The sequence below is a fragment of the Sander vitreus genome, chromosome 12 (genome assembly GCF_031162955.1).
Source record: "Sander vitreus isolate 19-12246 chromosome 12, sanVit1, whole genome shotgun sequence".
Lineage (NCBI taxonomy): Eukaryota > Metazoa > Chordata > Actinopteri > Perciformes > Percidae > Sander > Sander vitreus.
Window position 1 is genome coordinate 13,941,689 of NC_135866.1, and position 16,448 is coordinate 13,958,136.

General features: G+C 39.9%; 3 protein-coding genes across 4 annotated transcripts in view; 2 read left to right on the forward strand and 1 right to left on the reverse strand.

Moving 5' to 3' along the window:
- The window catches only part of LOC144526465 (EF-hand calcium-binding domain-containing protein 14-like), an 8,371-nt gene extending 5,980 nt beyond the window's left edge, over nt 1-2,391 (forward strand). The window contains exon 9 of one of the 2 annotated variants that reach the window (XR_013502759.1): nt 173-262. Coding sequence is in view for 1 of the 2 variants with exons in the window: in XM_078263959.1 (XP_078120085.1) it covers nt 173-351 (179 nt within the window). In the remaining variant the exon portion in view is untranslated. Of the gene's footprint in view, nt 1-172 lie in introns of both variants that reach the window. The other variant, XM_078263959.1, reaches the window with a different exon arrangement.
- Nucleotides 1,961-3,726, reverse strand: znf830 (zinc finger protein 830). The gene has a single exon (XM_078263961.1). It carries the CDS (start codon nt 3,646-3,648, stop codon nt 2,626-2,628), a length of 1,023 nt encoding a protein of 340 aa, XP_078120087.1. The 5' UTR covers nt 3,649-3,726; the 3' UTR covers nt 1,961-2,625.
- On the forward strand, nt 3,682-15,208 carry LOC144526464 (ankyrin repeat domain-containing protein 13C-like). The gene is made up of 13 exons (XM_078263958.1): nt 3,682-4,688; nt 4,844-4,885; nt 5,777-5,881; nt 8,053-8,138; nt 8,379-8,424; nt 9,717-9,783; nt 9,924-10,068; nt 10,166-10,297; nt 11,095-11,256; nt 11,364-11,443; nt 11,598-11,696; nt 14,479-14,579; nt 14,682-15,208. The coding sequence occupies exons 1-13, from the start codon at nt 4,313-4,315 to the stop codon at nt 14,810-14,812; spliced, it is 1,572 nt and encodes a 523-aa protein (XP_078120084.1). The 5' UTR covers nt 3,682-4,312; the 3' UTR covers nt 14,813-15,208.
- Nucleotides 15,209-16,448: the final 1,240 nt, after the last annotated feature.

Below are 16,448 nucleotides of genomic sequence, written 5' to 3' on the forward strand. Positions count from 1 at the left end.
CGTTGGGGGCAAAAAACACCAAAGACCGGGAGGTTTAGGGGTCCTCCTTAAAGTGTTGCATCAGCCAAACAGCTTGGGTGCTGCTCCTAAGCCTTATGATTGGTAGGGTAAACCCTGCCTCATAGACAAACAGTTGTTTGCATGTTTCTGAATAAAACTGTTCTTTTCACAGACTTGGAAGACATCTTTCAGCAAGCAGGCATTGGACGTAATTTACTCGGGTTGACCTACCGCGGCCTGAGGAAAGAATTTGGAACATCAATTCCCAATGTTCGTACCATGGAGTGTTTTGACAATGATGGAGATCAGAGGTACTCCCTGATGGAGCTGAGAGCTGCTGTAGGTTTGTGAGCACATTATCACCGACAGTGGTGTTGAATACCCAGCAGGGTCTGGGGGTTCGAAGTTCCGGACCCTTTTCTGTAATTGCTGCACTTTTGTGAACTGAATATTTATCATACTGATTGTGGAACAGTGGCGCTGGCATGCCCCATACTTACTCCCTCTCCCCGGTCTATTCCAACACTTCCTCGTCCACAAAACATATGCTTAAATTTTAAACTTAATCTATATGAGTACCTGTATGCGGAATAATCAGCTCTTATTTTAGCAACTTCCATGGTTTACATGAAATAAACGGTGGAAAAAGTGTTATTTTGAATCCCGTTTTCCATCCTTAATTCTGACTTGCTGTTTTCCAGTTAGTCTGTCTATTTAGCTTCTCTGTAGGCTGTATTTGTCAGTGTACTTCCTCACCCATCAACAAAAACACCTGATGAAACTCCCCTGAACCTTATTTATAGAACCTGAGATAGAATTTTAGGAATGTTTACAAATTACTACTAGAAACTGTTTTTGTGAGTCTTCCGTTTTGTTTTGAGACAGATTCCTAACTTTAACTGAAACACAATTGAGCATACGAGTGAAAAATGATCTCTAAGCTCAACAAGGTTTCAGATTCCTTTCTGCTGTGTTTTTTTTCTCTTTTATATTCACTTAGTTGCTACATTTTAATTGATGTGTTTAGTCCATCTTTACATTTTTGCAGCTTTCAGTTCTACAAGTTTTGAAGGGCTATGAACACTTTGAATCATTTAGAAATAGTTTTGAAGTGGTAACTCATGAGGCATATGTAGCAATAACAAAATGACATATTGCTTGTTTAAAATTGCAGTAGACAGAAGGCACACCTAGCTCACAATGTGTAACAGGTAGTATAAGAAGCACTGACCATCACTCTTTACTTGATTCATTTTATTCCATTTTTAATGGGACTAATAATGGTGTATTTACATAGCAAATTTGTCATACTCAAACATTGTTGTACTGTAAAATGGTTTAAATGTATTCTCACAAATTATCTTGTGAAGGGGGTCGGGTTTGGTTAAATATGCTTTTATGGTCTTAATCTCAACATGGAACATTTCTTAAATAATTCTGTTGTGCTTTGCATGTTCTTTATAATGTAACATGAACAAATTATTTATGAATTTAATAGGGGTGGTACGGTTCGGATCACGGTTTTAGGGTCACGGTTTTCGGTTCTTGTTATTTTTTCTTTTAATCTTTAACACTCCAGAAATATACTTCAGCATATGATATATAGCTCAAATTAGCATATTGAATGCATGTTGCACAATACATGCACACAGTGGTAGTTCTATCTATTGTTTTATTTCCGCTGTCATCATAGGTAACATGAAATCCAAAATGTTCCCACACACCAGACTATATAGGACGCTGGCGCATCCTTCAACTCCAGACAGCCTTCCTTATCTCTCCCACTTGACGTTTCTGCATGTGACGTGACCTGCAGCACTCCATACTCCCGAGGAGCGGTCGGCTCGGCGCCTCTCAAAATCTGACGAAAATCTTTTAAGCTGACCTTTGTCGATCAAAAAAGCAGACTGTATGGCCTATTTCTCGTTTAAAATGTTTTCAGAAACACTTTTCGGTGAACTATTTTCGGAAAATACGATGTCGTATTCAGAACGAGACGCCATTAGAGTCTGTTTTGAAATTCGGGAGCAGCAAGAACAACGTGACGCGTTCATCTAATCAGCTGCCATGTGTTGCGTTCGTCACGCTCATCTCCCCCCTTGTCGTTTCCAGTAAGTGTTTTAACATAGGTGTCGAAAGTGGGCACTACAGCAGTAAGTGGTTAGTGCACATTAACAGTGTACTGACGAAGCGTGCGACACACACGCTCCAAACCGAGACAAGCGAACCGTACCACCCCTAGAACTTAACAGAGTCGACTGGTTGTTTTTGGAGGACAATGTAACCGCTTTGGCCATCATGACAGATTTTGGGTCCATGCTGCTGCTGTACATGGAGATTTTATGAATGTTTTTGTGTGAGCACCAATGAATAAACACAAAGTTAAAGGTTCGATTTGTTGTCCATCTGGTTGCTTTAAGTCATGAACTGAGAAACACTGTCTAAACAATGTTTTACAAGAACGCTGCGCATCACTGCGTCACATTTAATCCAGTCTGAAATATACCAAAAAAGGTGGTGGAGAGCTTTTAACAAACATATTTACAAGTGTTGGATTGCTGACAGACTTGTACAAAAAGAAACACATGGCTTTTTTTCTCCCAGTTGTATGAGAGCTAGATAGACTTAGGCCAGTGCCCCTTTAGCCCTCCAGTCCCGGGACAAAAGCCCCAGCAGCTCCTCTTCATTTTCTTCTTCCTCATCGCTGGCGTCTACCTCCATACGTTCCTCCATAACGAGCAGAGGCTTGCTCTTTGCCACATCCCGCTTGTCTCTCAGTACTTCAACCCTCTTGTAACACTCAATTTGTTCATCGATTTCCTCAATCTGTCGTTCAAAGCGGCCCTCCTCGTCGTCCTCCGCCACGATGGCCTCCGATTTGGTGTTTACCTGTCGTATCTCCTTTTGAAACTCGTCCCACTCTTTGTCCATGTGATCTTTGGGTGCGTCGACGTTGCGCACTTTAGCATCTCTCACAGGATCGTCGAAGAAGCCCTCTGGGAGTGCCTCGGCTGTGTTTTCTTTCGTTTCTGTGCTTTTCTCTTGCACGTCTGCTTTGAGGATGGATCCTGAATGGGAGATGGCAGGAGTTGATGGGATGGAGCTGTCAAAGAAATCAGCGGGTAGTCCTTCAGCCTCTTGCGGAGGGGGATTTGTGGTTCCTGCCTCTTCAGCATCTTCTTCATCGTCGTCCTCGTCATAACCTTCAGCCAACAGACTCAGACCTGCAGATTTTTGAGTAGAGGAGGATCCCTTTTCGCTGGGTTTCTCAAAGAAATCTCCTGGCAGCCCTGACGACGCAGACTGGCCTGCATCCGACGAGGGTTTCACCTTTTTCCCGTTAACATCCTCGTTGTCCGGTGCTTTCCTCTTTACTGGTTGAAACTGTGGTGTCACTGGTTGACTCTTTCCTCCCTTCAGCTCAGCAACTTTTTCTTTGTGCTGTTTTCCAAGAACATGCGCCGGCCACAGTAGTTCAGACTTCACTTGCACATTGCACAGGACACAACTGAGGTGCCCGAGACTGTTGTATTTAGCAAAAGGAGACTCGATGCGCTTCTTGTCTGTGGTTTGCCTTTGTTTTTCCCTCATTAAGCGTCGTAGTTCCTCCTGATTTACAACTTTCTTCCCCTTCTTTAAGGATGCCATTCTTGTAAACAACGCAGCTTGTTAGCCAGCTAGCTACTTGTCTGCGACTGCGATGAAGTCAAAATGCGTCTCATGAAGATGACATAAACTGCATGAACTCGCGTTCACACTGTGCGTCGTAGAATAATCTCGCGAGATTTACTTCAAGCAGCCAAGCTAACAGAGGTGTTGCTCTGTTGGCTACAGTCTAGTATAGAGGATCTTTGACCATACCATCTAGTCCGCGTCCGCCTGAATTTTGCCGCAAAGCAAACTGAATCTATACCATTTTAAAACGTATTTCTGAGGAGCAGTAGAAACAACGATGTAGCTAGTCGTTTGTTATTCGTTTTCATTCTTAGCTGTATGTTAATTTAGTGCGTGTGTGTTCTGTTATGTTTAGCATTATTTTCTGTTTTGATCGCCGCACCCACCGTATTCATTTTTTATTGTGGGCCAGCTAGCGAACGTTTACTGGTAACGTTAGCTAACGCTAATGCTGGCTGTGGAGCAGCAGGTGTAACGTTATTTGAATAACAGAGCTAGCTACTAGAAAGCATCGCTATTAGCTTAAATTGCTAAGAAGCTCATTTGAAATCATATTTGACTAGATTTATGACACATCTTTACCACAGTGTATTACGGTAACATTAAATAGTTAGCCTGTTAACGTACGGTAGTCATCATGACGGGTGAGAAGATACGCACCATGCGAAAGGACCACAACAAACCAAACAAAAATGAGGAGATAATGGACACGTACGATGAGACCTCAAATGGGACTATCCCTAACGGTACCAGTAACCATTTCAAATCGAACAAGGCTTTTCAAAAATCAGTCAAAACCTCGGAACTGCAGCAGCAACAGCAGCTCAATGCAAACAACCTTAACGGCAATGCATCATCAATTGGCGCCATTGTCAATGATAACAACAAGAACCCAATAATTCTGACAAGTGAGGACTTGGAGTTCCCCGTTCATGAGTGCGTGTTCAAGGGAGATGTGCGTCGGCTCTCCTCTCTCATCAGGACCCATAGCATCTCTCAGAAAGATGTGCATGGTAAGTTTTCTGTTATTACGTGATTTACTATTTACTATTAATTACTATTAAGTAATTTGCTCAGATGCATTATATAACAGGCGCCTCTGATCGTGTGGAATTATTGATAATATTTACACAAACTCGGAAAATCATCTCAGGTGCTTCTTTTTCAGGGAACACACCTCTTCATCTGGCTGTGATGATGGGCCACAAAGGTAAAAGTGATTACAAAAAAAATGTTTTATCAGCCTGTAGTCATACACAGGATTAACCAAAATGAACAAAAAAGCTTCTTGGATGGTAATCTACCAGTGTCCGGTTGAGCCCAGAAAATTATACTAAATCTGCTGTGCTCCATGGCCTGTCATCATAATGTGGCTTTATTGAAAGAGCATTTGGCATCCTCGTTTAAAGGATATTTTTTTTTGAAAGCACAGTTCCAATTCCTTTGTTGGAGTAGCCTCCATACTCCTGCTGCACTCATGTCTTACCTGACCTCTGCAGTGCTGGTATAGCATACATTTTATAGTATAACATAGTAGATATAGAAATACACATAGATTACTGATTACATGCAATGCAGCCAATTTATAAGGACATGGATACTTTTTTTGCAGTGCAGAATACTTATAGTTTATATAGCCCAAAATCACAAATTGGGGCTTTCCATTCCGTACAATTTACGACACCTTCTATTCTTAACAAACAATTTGGATACTGAAAAACTCAACAAAGCAAAATTCTAAGTAGGAAATAGGGGGAGAAATAGAAGTGGAACAGAGAAAGGACCTCATTTATAGTACAGAAGTAGTAGTTGCTGGTACTACTGTTGATGCTGACCTGAATAATCTGAATATACTGAAAAATGTGCCTGATGATTCCTAAGTTTGTCATTACATAAAGATCAGTAGTCTGTTTAAACCCTGACATCTGTTATCTAGACTGTTAGAAAGTTACTAATACAATCTTAACATTTACCTTTTGTATTCGGCATGGCTGCTCAAAACAATGTAGAGTATAAAAAGTGGTGATAATGCACAGAATTGACAATAATGTAGATACAGTATGTTCCCATTTGTCTCCTGATGATTTTGTTTTTCTTTCAGAATGTGCCCTCCTACTTCTGGCCCATAACGCTCCTGTAAAGATAAAGAACACACAGGGATGGAGCCCTCTAGCAGAAGCCATCAGCTACGGCGACAGGCAAATGAGTAGGTTATGTCAACACTGCTCTGAATAGCTGTCTACTGTCCCGAGGTTTTCATAGGCAGATGTGTTTGTGTTAATCTTAGTGCCATACCTACAATCATATCACTGTTCCGTGCTGCCTGTCTGATGGGGCAATGAAGTTATGAGGGCTTCATGGTGTCAGCTTTAGTCATTCTGACATCTGGAACGGCTTTCTGTATGAATGCTAATATTGTAGCAGTATTGGTAAATGTCAGCTTGGTGGTTGTGGAGTGTTCAGGAAGTATCATATTTGGTTTATTGTGTTGCCAACTGAATGATAGAATATATTTTTCTAATGAAGAAGGAAATTAGGATTGTATTCTTTCTCATAGTTAATAAGATACAACACAAAATGTCAATGTAAATTCAATCTCCAGAGTCTGTGCTTTGCTGAAACATTTCCTGGCAGTGTGTACAGTTTACAGTCTTCTCAGATATGTCTGTAGTGCACAGTTTCTGCAGATATATGGGGGATAAAATCAGTTCATTTGCACACAGTTGAAATCAAGTCAAGTTGCAACATCTCAAGATGGCATAAGAAGAATGACAACATTTTTAGATTTAAATTGATAAAAAAAAAACTGATAAACCCTAAACAGTACTGCCATATTATGGTTAATAACGTGTACAACGTTGACAAATTCTAATCAGTCATGGCATAGGTGTTAGCATTTGAAAGAACTTTTTATGAGTCATTTAATTGTATAAAGACTGCTATCCTGTCGGTCCAACTAAAAAAATAAAAATAAAGGTGTGGGGATTTTCTCTGAGCACAACTCATCCAGATGGGCTGGAACACAGCCTGAATGATGGCTTAGTGTTAGGAAGCCCTGAGCTTACAGCCTGTCACTCCGCTGCTTAATGATGCTGCTGCTTTTAGATCTGACATTCAGTGAAAAAGAGTCAAATGCCATGTGAAAGGCACCAGCTAATGCCTTTGGGATGAACTCACTGCTCTTTCCTTTTTATAAGGTTCTGGTGTTAATTTTGTATACTTACCTAAAGCAAATAGAAAAGATAAAAGGCAGGCTACATGTCTTGTAAAAGGACTGCATACTAAATCATTAATCTCGGTTTTTGTAACAAAGCTAAGCTGAGACTTTTCTGTTACTGCTGCTTGCCTGTATAGATAACCTAACTATGAATTATCAGCTTCCTCTTATGCAGCCTATAATGGAGGCTGTGAGGCCCAGCAGTTTGAGAAATGACCCTCAACCTTGTTAGTATGCGTCGCGACTCTCCCTGCCTGCTGTGGCAGGCTGGCTTGGGACTGGGACCAGGAGTTTCGCTTTGAGAAGGTCGCACCACTCACAAGGGTGAAGGGGAGGCAGAGAGGGGGCTGGGTACATTCACGCACATTAGCAAGGACATGCAAAGAGAGGCATAGCGTGGGGAATTTAGACTTAGATCTTTGGTTAAATAACAATAGCACACAGCTGGCTATCACTTAGTGAGAAGGGCAAATAGAGAATAATGTGTGTTTGATATCAAATGTGTGGGTAACGGCTTTTCGCGAAACACTGCACTCCTGTTATTAGTCATTACCTTTTGCTTTTACACATGTGCACATTGTGTCAGCAGCTCGTTCACTGGTTGTCCTTGTGCAGCGAGGGCCTCATCAGCACTTCTCTCCTCAGTCACGTCCATTCTCAGTCCAAGGCACTTTTCCCCACTTAGACAATATGTCCACATTACTGTTGATTATTTATCTAAAATCTAAGTGTGAAGATATTTTGTTAAAGCACCAATTGTCAACCCTAGAATATCGCCACAATATCGATATCGAGGTGTTTGGTCAAGAATATCGTGATATCTGATTTTCTCCATATCACCCAGCCCTAATCTAATCACTGCTACTGAAAAATGTTACTTAGTTGTAGCAGAGTAGTAGTAGATGCTTCCTCATGTGTTTATGTGTAACAGTAGCACCATATTCAAATCTTACTAAGCACTTTACTAGAGATTTGAAATGTGATACCGACATATGTTGTGATAAGAGAGATCAGCCAACAATATCAATATTTCAAACGGACTGTAGTACCTTGTTTAGCTATATTCAAAGGTAATGTGAAGACAGTGAATGTACAAGGCATCATCGAAGTGCACATTTTTGTAACTTGAGCTTTTTCCTTTCTCATCCTTGTTTCCTCAGTCACAGCAATACTGCGGAAGTTAAAGCAGCAATCCAGGGAGAGCGTGGAGGATAAAAGGCCAAAATTACTGAAAGCTCTCAGGGAGGTGAGGATCATACTGCCGTCACTTCAACGGATGTCACTTTCACACCAAACTCCAGTTTGCAACTACTTTCATTTTGCATCACTGAACTTTCCCATCATTGTATTTTCAAAATCTCTGCAGGCTTCGATTTGCATAAATGACTTTTGCCTGTACTTGAGTATGCATATTAATTGCTGACCCATTAGGTCATAATACATCAGATGAATCCTTCAGTTAGATGTGTTTGTGTCTTTTCTGTAGCTTGGTGACTTTTATCTGGAGCTGCATTGGGACTTTCAGAGCTGGGGTGAGTTTCATAATTCACACACAAAAAAAGTTGTTTACCCTATTCCTTTGCTAAGTTCTTCAACATTGCTGGATGGGTCAACTGTTGCCTTAAGGATTTTATTACAGTTTTTCTCAATTGCTAAAACACAATTTCTGAAACCTTGCTCCATTTTCTGAAAACATTAAACACAAAACCTCATCTTCAAGCACTATTTACAAAACCTCTGACTCCTCTGAAGCACTGAAACTTTGGCCTCAAAACAGTTTTACCTGTGCTCAAAGTTGATTGAAGTGATCAAAATGATATACACTATCAAGCAGTCAGTAAACAATACACCAAAAAATAGAAAACACATTGTTCAAAACGTATAGTTCTCAGGGAGAAGTACATTTTTAATCTCAAAACGAATTTCATATTTTTCCGTCATTGTTTTTTGATGAACGAAAACATGTTCTATCATAGTAGCTCAAAATTGATCAGAAATTACTACTCTGCTTTGCTCTTTGCAATTCTTTTTGTTTTGTTCTTCTTGTACCCCTATTTTTACAGTACTGTACCCTGCATCTCACAAACTTGTCCTTTGATACTGTAATTCTTGTTCTTTGTTGATATGAACCTGCAACCAGTCAAAATCTATTGAGCAGTCAGTACTGTTACAGTAACAAATGGAAATCACAATGTTCAGGGCCATACAATTTGTTCATTGTACAGTATACAGCCTACAATGCACTGTACTACAGTAAACAATACTAAAAGGGACAAAAATCAAAGGAGTAAACATGTGATCAATGTGCTTCTTCTTGTCTTTGGGCTGGGTCAGGCCAGAGCACTTTGTCGACATCACAAGAGGCTTCTTCCCCCGTTGCTCTCTGAACTGGCTTATATTGGTTGTGTCACATCATTTGAAACAAGTGAAATCAATGTTGAGTGGTTGTGTTCAATCAATGACATGTGTTCTCTATTTGTATTTGATTGTTGCTACTTGTGTTTACCAGTATGGATGACATGTGCATTAGAGTGCAGAATGTGTTTTGAGAATGAGAATGTGTTTAGAGTTTTGATGAAAAGTCTAAGTGAGATCTGCAAATTGTGTTTTACCATGGGAAATGGTTTAAGGTATTGACAACAGACTGCACGATTAGCTAAATGAGTTCAGGCAACTGAGAACTTTGTTCAGCCAATGGGTTTTAGTGTTTTAGCAATTGAGAAAAACTGTAAAGATAAGTGAGTGTTTTTCTTCTATTGTTAATGCAACACCTAAAATAGAAAGAGTATGAAATACTTGTTATCCACTCCCTTCTGTATTTTAGTGCCTTTGCTGTCCCGGATGCTGCCATCTGATGCTTGTAAAATCTACAAGCAGGGACTTAACATCAGGTAAAACTGTCCTGTCTGAGAGAATCTAATTCACTGTGCGTTTAAAGCAGCAAATGGTCGATATCCAGGTCGAGGACTTCTTTTAGATCTAAAAAGTAGGACGAAACAATCTTCACACACTCTCTCTCCTCTTGATTTAGACTTGACACCACCCTCATAGACTTCACTGATATGAAGTGTCAGCGCGGAGATCTTAGCTTCATTTTCAACGGCGAGGCCGCACCCTCCCAGTCCTTTGTGGTTCTAGACAATGAAGCAAAAGTGTACCAAAGAATACACCACGAGGTGAGTGAGTGGTACAACCAGACCTCTTGTTTCACATAGTGTCATCATCTCTTTAATATGAATAACAGCGCCTCACTATCATTGTCTTGCCCCCAAGGAGTCCGAGATGGAGACTGAAGAAGAGGTGGATATTCTGATGAGCAGTGACGTCTACTCTGCAACTCTGTCCACCAAGTCGATCAGTTTCTCTCGCAGTCAGATTGGCTGGCTGTTCAGAGAGGATAAAACGGTAAGCTTTATGGGACAAACCCTTACTAAAACATTACTTGACACATTCAATGACATAAAAAGACAAATGTGTTTTTTTTTAAACAGTTTACAAAGTGATTTGCGAAAATATCAAATGAGGCATAGTTGAAATATATAAAAATGAAGGCACATTCAATAGGGGTTAAATATCAAAACATTACATGTAAGCAGGGTAAAGGTGTGTTTTCAGTCAGCAAGCCTAAGTTCACAGGCATTAAATAGTTAACCTCTGCTAATCTATATTCCCCAAACAAATAATGGGAAAGAGGACTGGTTGTTTAGATCCGTGGTTTTATCCTACGACCCCTTCAAATGGATCATTGTCTACTTGATAACCCTAATCACATTCCATATGACAATGAGATGTGAGTAGTCCCCCTCTGATTGATTAATTTGAATCATTTTTGAATGAAGAGGTAAAAGTATCCAGTTTTCACATTCAACAATTAGAGAAAGGATAGAAGGGGGAAATTAAAATTATGTTTTGTCATAAGGTTGTTTTGTTATAAATAAAATAAGCATCACATTTCTCCAGACGGCCTTCGCAGCACTGTCCATGTCTATTTGATATTTGAAATGTTTTGTTGCACTATGAATCTGAAAGACCTGCGTGTACCTAATTGCTATGTTTTATTTAATTTAAAGCTTTTGTGTCCTGAAAAGTTAGTACAGTCCTACCCTCAGGCTGCACCTTGGCACAATCAGCAGTAGTGTTGCGTAATTCAAAGGGTAACTCACGATGAAATCCCAACAAACATATGCTTGTTTTCTGTGCAGGAGAGGGTTGGAAACTTCCTGGCTGACTTCTACTCAGTGAACGGTCTGGTGCTCGAGTCACGTAAACGGCGAGAACACCTAAGCGAGGAGGACATCTTGAGGAACAAAGCAATCATGGAGAGCTTGAGTAAAGGAGGCAGCATCAGTGAACAGAATTTTGAGGTAAGAGAGAAACAAATCCCTGTTCAGGCTTTATTGAATTGTACATAGTAATGGTACCCTGATGACTGTGAGTCAGCAGCACTGACTGATTACTTTGTTGTCCCCAGCCTGTGAGACGGCAGTCCCTCACAGCTCCCGCACCCAACACTATTTCCTGGGAAGAGTACATCACTGCAGAGCAAGGAAAGTAAGTATCTCGTATGTCTTTGCCACAATTAGAAATGTAATCGGGGCAGTTACAAGAAATTCCGTATAGAGGCTGAGCGTTACATCCAAGTCAACCACCAAGAATAAAAAGCACTTGTCTTTCTGTGTTTGTCTGCTTCTCTTCCCACCTTCAGGCCACCTCATCTTGGGAGAGAGCTTGTGTGTAAGGAAAGCAAGAAGAACTTCAAAGCTACTGTAGCCATGAGCCAGGATTTCCCTCTAGGCATTGAGTCGTAAGTATATCCCTTCCTCCTCAGATCTTTTTGCAAAGCTCTCTGCACAGATTGACCCTGGGTGAATACACTTGGATACTCTTGGGATTTTAGAAAAGGCTAAAGTAGAGATGAAATAAATCCGATCAGATAATTGGGCCAGGTAGACGCTGATTGTGCGGAGGACCCACTGATGAGATGAATTCAGAATCAATTGCTCCACCATGTGACAACAAAATGTCAGTGTGTTGGATTATTTTTTAACTCATCTAAGCCAACCGTGTTGGCTGTGCTCGGGCTGTTTTGAAGGAAAAAAATAAACTACTTATCTCTCTCATTTCCTATGCATTTATGCCTTCATGCACCTGTATGCTTCTGGCATTTCTTTCAGGTTACATTTGTAAATATAGATATTAGCGCCTGACCTATACAGAGTGTTAAGGCTTATAGACAATATTTTGTAGTTTAAAAAGCCCATTTTTAATAAGAATCCATTTAATTGTGACCAAGATATGTACTGTGCAGGACCGATGAAAAATAGTCAGTGCTCTCTGGTGGACAAACTCTTTGCCTGCTGCTGGTTATCTATTTACCCACATTTTCTATTAGTTCTTTAAACATGAATGGATGTATTTTCTAGACATAGTTATGCTTGAGCTCTCTACAGCAAGGATTAACAAAGCCAAGTCATTGACTATAGACCTATGGAAAAACGCAGCAGCACAAGTATCAGTCCTAATGACCTCAGCATCACAAGAATTAGAGGAGAGCGACAAGGCGAGGTGGGATTTCTGTTTTTGTTTTTGTTTTCCTCGAGACCGCGGAGGGTGGGGGGTGGGAGAGGGTTGTTGTTCTTGTTCAATTGTATTTGTATGTTCTTTATGTTCTAAATATAATAAAACACAATAAAAAACTTTAAGCTTCATTGAACATCGATTGTATTGAGAAAACCGAAAACATGTAAGCTTTAGTGTGTTACTTTTTGGCGTAACGGCTCCACACAACTCTCTCTGTGTTTCTCAGTATGGCTGTGTTCAAAGGATTGTGGCGTCCGGTGGCTTTTTCCGCGCAGAACATCCACAAAGAGTCCATCATGTTTTTTTAATCCTCCGTGTTGTCCTAGCAACTAGTGTGGAGGAGGGGTGGGGAGGGGGGTGCGCGGTCATGGAAAGCTTGTATCATGTGGACGCGCAGACAGTTTTGTTGTCATTACTTAGAATTCCTCATGGGGGAGACAGAAAGTACACACGATGGCTTTAAATAAACTTCATGTTGGTTCATGATCCTGTAAGGAAGAGGTTCGTAGAAAACAAATAAGATGAGAGTCGATGAGGAGGAGGGGTTCATACAAGATGTGGTTTTGTGTTGTGCTGTAAAATATTATTGGGACATAATGTAGTAAATTGCTTTATCTCCTCTACTGAATTAACCTTAAAGGAGCTGGCAATAAAACCTCACCCTTTTTAACAGCTAATGTTTTTTTAATGTGGTTTTTTCCCCCTCCTTCCCATTTTGTGCTTTGTAATGTTAAAAATATGTTGTACTTAATTCTCTTATACTGTTAAATTGAATGTCAGTAATCACCAAAAAGAAACCAATGCTACGATTGTAGAGAAATTATTTAGTTTTGTCACATTATCTTAAGTCTTGAAAGAATACTTTTCACCCAGAATACACCTACCAGTTTTTATTCTAATAGCGCTGCACAGATTAATCGATTAGTTTTCCACTCTCAAATTAATCACCAACTATGTTGTTAATCGATTAATCGGTTTGAGTCATTTTTTTAAGAAAAAGATCAGGATCAAGAAAGGGTCTCTGATTCCAGCTTCTTAAATGGGAATATTTGAAAGTTTTTTATTTCTCTCTGTGACAGTAAACTGAATATCTTTGAGTTTTGCACAAAATTTGAGGATGTCATCTTGGGCTTTGGGAAACCTTTTCCCCATTTTCTGACATTTTATAGACCAAACAACTAATCCATTAATCAAGAAAAAAAGATTCATCGAGAATGAAAATAATCTTGCAGCCTTTGCGTTGAAACCATTTATTTAGAGAATCGTATACATCTGGGATGTAGAGTGAGTGTGATTTACTACTCGGTGTGATAGAAGACCAGTGTTAGTTTGGACCCTGGGGACTAGGATTGAAAATCTCAGCATAGATATATCAGGAGACAAATGATTAATTTATTCCAGTGGTTTCCAACCTGGGGGTGGGGACCACCAAAGGGTCACAAGATAAATCTAAGGGGTGGCAAGATTATTAACAGACCAACGCACAAAACTACGACGGTAAAGGTCATACCTGCGGAACATCAGCATGTTAGCAATTGAATTGTGAGCATGCCGACGTTTGCAATTGGCTCCAAGCATCACTGTGTCTTAAGTACAGACACAGAGCTGCTAGCATGGCTCTAGTCTCTTAGTTAGTTTTACTGGCTCTTTAATCATTGCTTTTTTGCAAAACACAAATCTATTCAAATTAAGCAATCTAACAAGGCGACATAACTCTGAAGACATACGCAACCGGTGACAAGGAATTGGGTCTAGATACTGTTTCTCTCTAAAGGGTTACACGCCAAAAAGGATGGAAAGCATTTATTCCATGCTTTTTTCATTAATGTTTATAGTCCTGTTCACTTGGAGAAAGGGGACTGAAGCCTGTGCCAAGGTTCTTTATTCACTCAAGATCTCAAATTGCAGTTTGACTTAATCCCCTTTTTGTTGTTCACATTTCGAGGAATGTTGGCAAAGACAAGACCGTGAAAGAAAGCTGCTGACTCACTTTCCTCTGCCTCCAGGTTATTGAACGTGTTGGAGGTCATAGCCCCGTTCAAGCACTTCAACAAACTCCGGGAGTTTGTTCAGATGAAACTTCCGCCTGGGTTTCCAGTCAAACTCGGTATGTGTGTGTCGACCTACCGCTGTGTTCCTGTGAGTGGGCGAGCTTGACGAGAACGATCACAGAGTAACCTGTTTTCTTCTCGTGTTTTCTCCCCCGCAGACATCCCCGTCTTCCCCACGATCACAGCAACTGTCACCTTTCAGGAATTCCGCTACGATGAATTTGAAGAGTCTACTTTCTTCATCCCCGCTGAATACAAAGAAGATCCCAGTCGCTTCCCAGACCTCTGACCTGTAAACACATCTGACACAAAAAGGAAATGACCAGCGAGCTAATATGTTCGATAGGTGGGGAAACAAAAAATGAGGAATCCTGTAGTTTTATTCCTATATATATATATTATCCGTTTAAAAAAAAAAAAAAGGGGACTGTTTTTTTTTAAAATTTTTGCTGATGGATCCAAAGCGAATCAATGCAAACAGATGTTACAGAGCGCCATCTAACATATATTATAGATGCATATCGGCAGTCGTTTTTTTGTGATTAAAGTGATAGCTTTCATTGTACTCAATGTTCACCACCTGAGCAGTTGAATGTGCCGCCCTGTGCTGCTGTTCTTTCCTGTGAAAGCTGTCAGAAGACAAAGCCTGGACATCACTATTTTAATATCTACTCTTATCTCCTCATCTCCAAGGACTCATTACTGAATTATCATTCTTGAGACTGCACTGACACTGTCACCTGTACATAATTCACGTCTCGCATGTAATTCATAAGAAAAAAACACACAAATATAGCTATATCCTTAAACAAAGCTTAATATTAATTTATAAATGATGTACTTGATGATGTGTGTGTGTGTATGTATGTATATATGTGTGTGTGTGTGTATATGTGATATATATATATATATATATATATATATATATATATATATACACACACACACACACACACTATATATACTATATACTCAAAGGAGTAACACTGTGTAGCAATACATTTCCAGTACGCAAGAATGTTCTTTACCAGCTGGGAGAAGGTTTAGCATAAAAACACATTAACAGTTCGCTATCCAAGCCTTTTACCCTGTGCAGGAGGCAATCTCCTGTATTTTCAGGTTAGCTCATGTTACCTCTCGGCTCTCTCCATGTTTGTTGTGAAGTATGAACTCTGTGATCGGTGTGAGTGAATAATTGTACTGTACCAATGGTTGTCGTATGTGCGTTTGTGTGTGGGAGAACCCAGTTGGGATATCAGGTAAACTGTTCTCAGTTTAATACTGCACTGATATTAAGTAAAGTATATTTAAGGCATGCTATGGCTGTGTTGGCCAGGCCTACTGGATCACATGCACCTTTGTTTGTTACATTACCTGCAGACTTATTGGTATTAAGATTAAGTAAAAACTGACAATTGTAACACTAACACTTTGGAACACCTTTTATTGCTTATAAAATCTCTCCTTGATGGTAGTCTGCACATAGTGTTTTCTTTTTAATTCAAGGAAAGTAAACTATGCTGTGAAGTTGATATCCCGGAACTGTCTGGATGTGAAAGAATCTCATCCATTGAGTTGTCTCCGGCTTCAGCTGTCTTGCAACCATACCTACTTCACTTCCCTTTAAATAAAGCACCAGCATCATGTTTTAACTGAATTTGTGCAAATATAATAAAAAGACAGTATTCCATATGAGGCTTAAAATGGGGCTGGGCGATATTAATTTGTCAACCATCACATATTCTACTATACCGGGGAATGTGTCACTTTAATATATTTGTATTTCAAAGCAATAAGTGGGACTACTTTCTGGAAATATTGGATTTCTATATGATTTTGCATCAGTATGAGTTACTTTTAATCTTAGGCTGGTATCATTTGTCAGGTTAGCCAAAAAGAGACATTTGTGTCTAATTTAGACATGA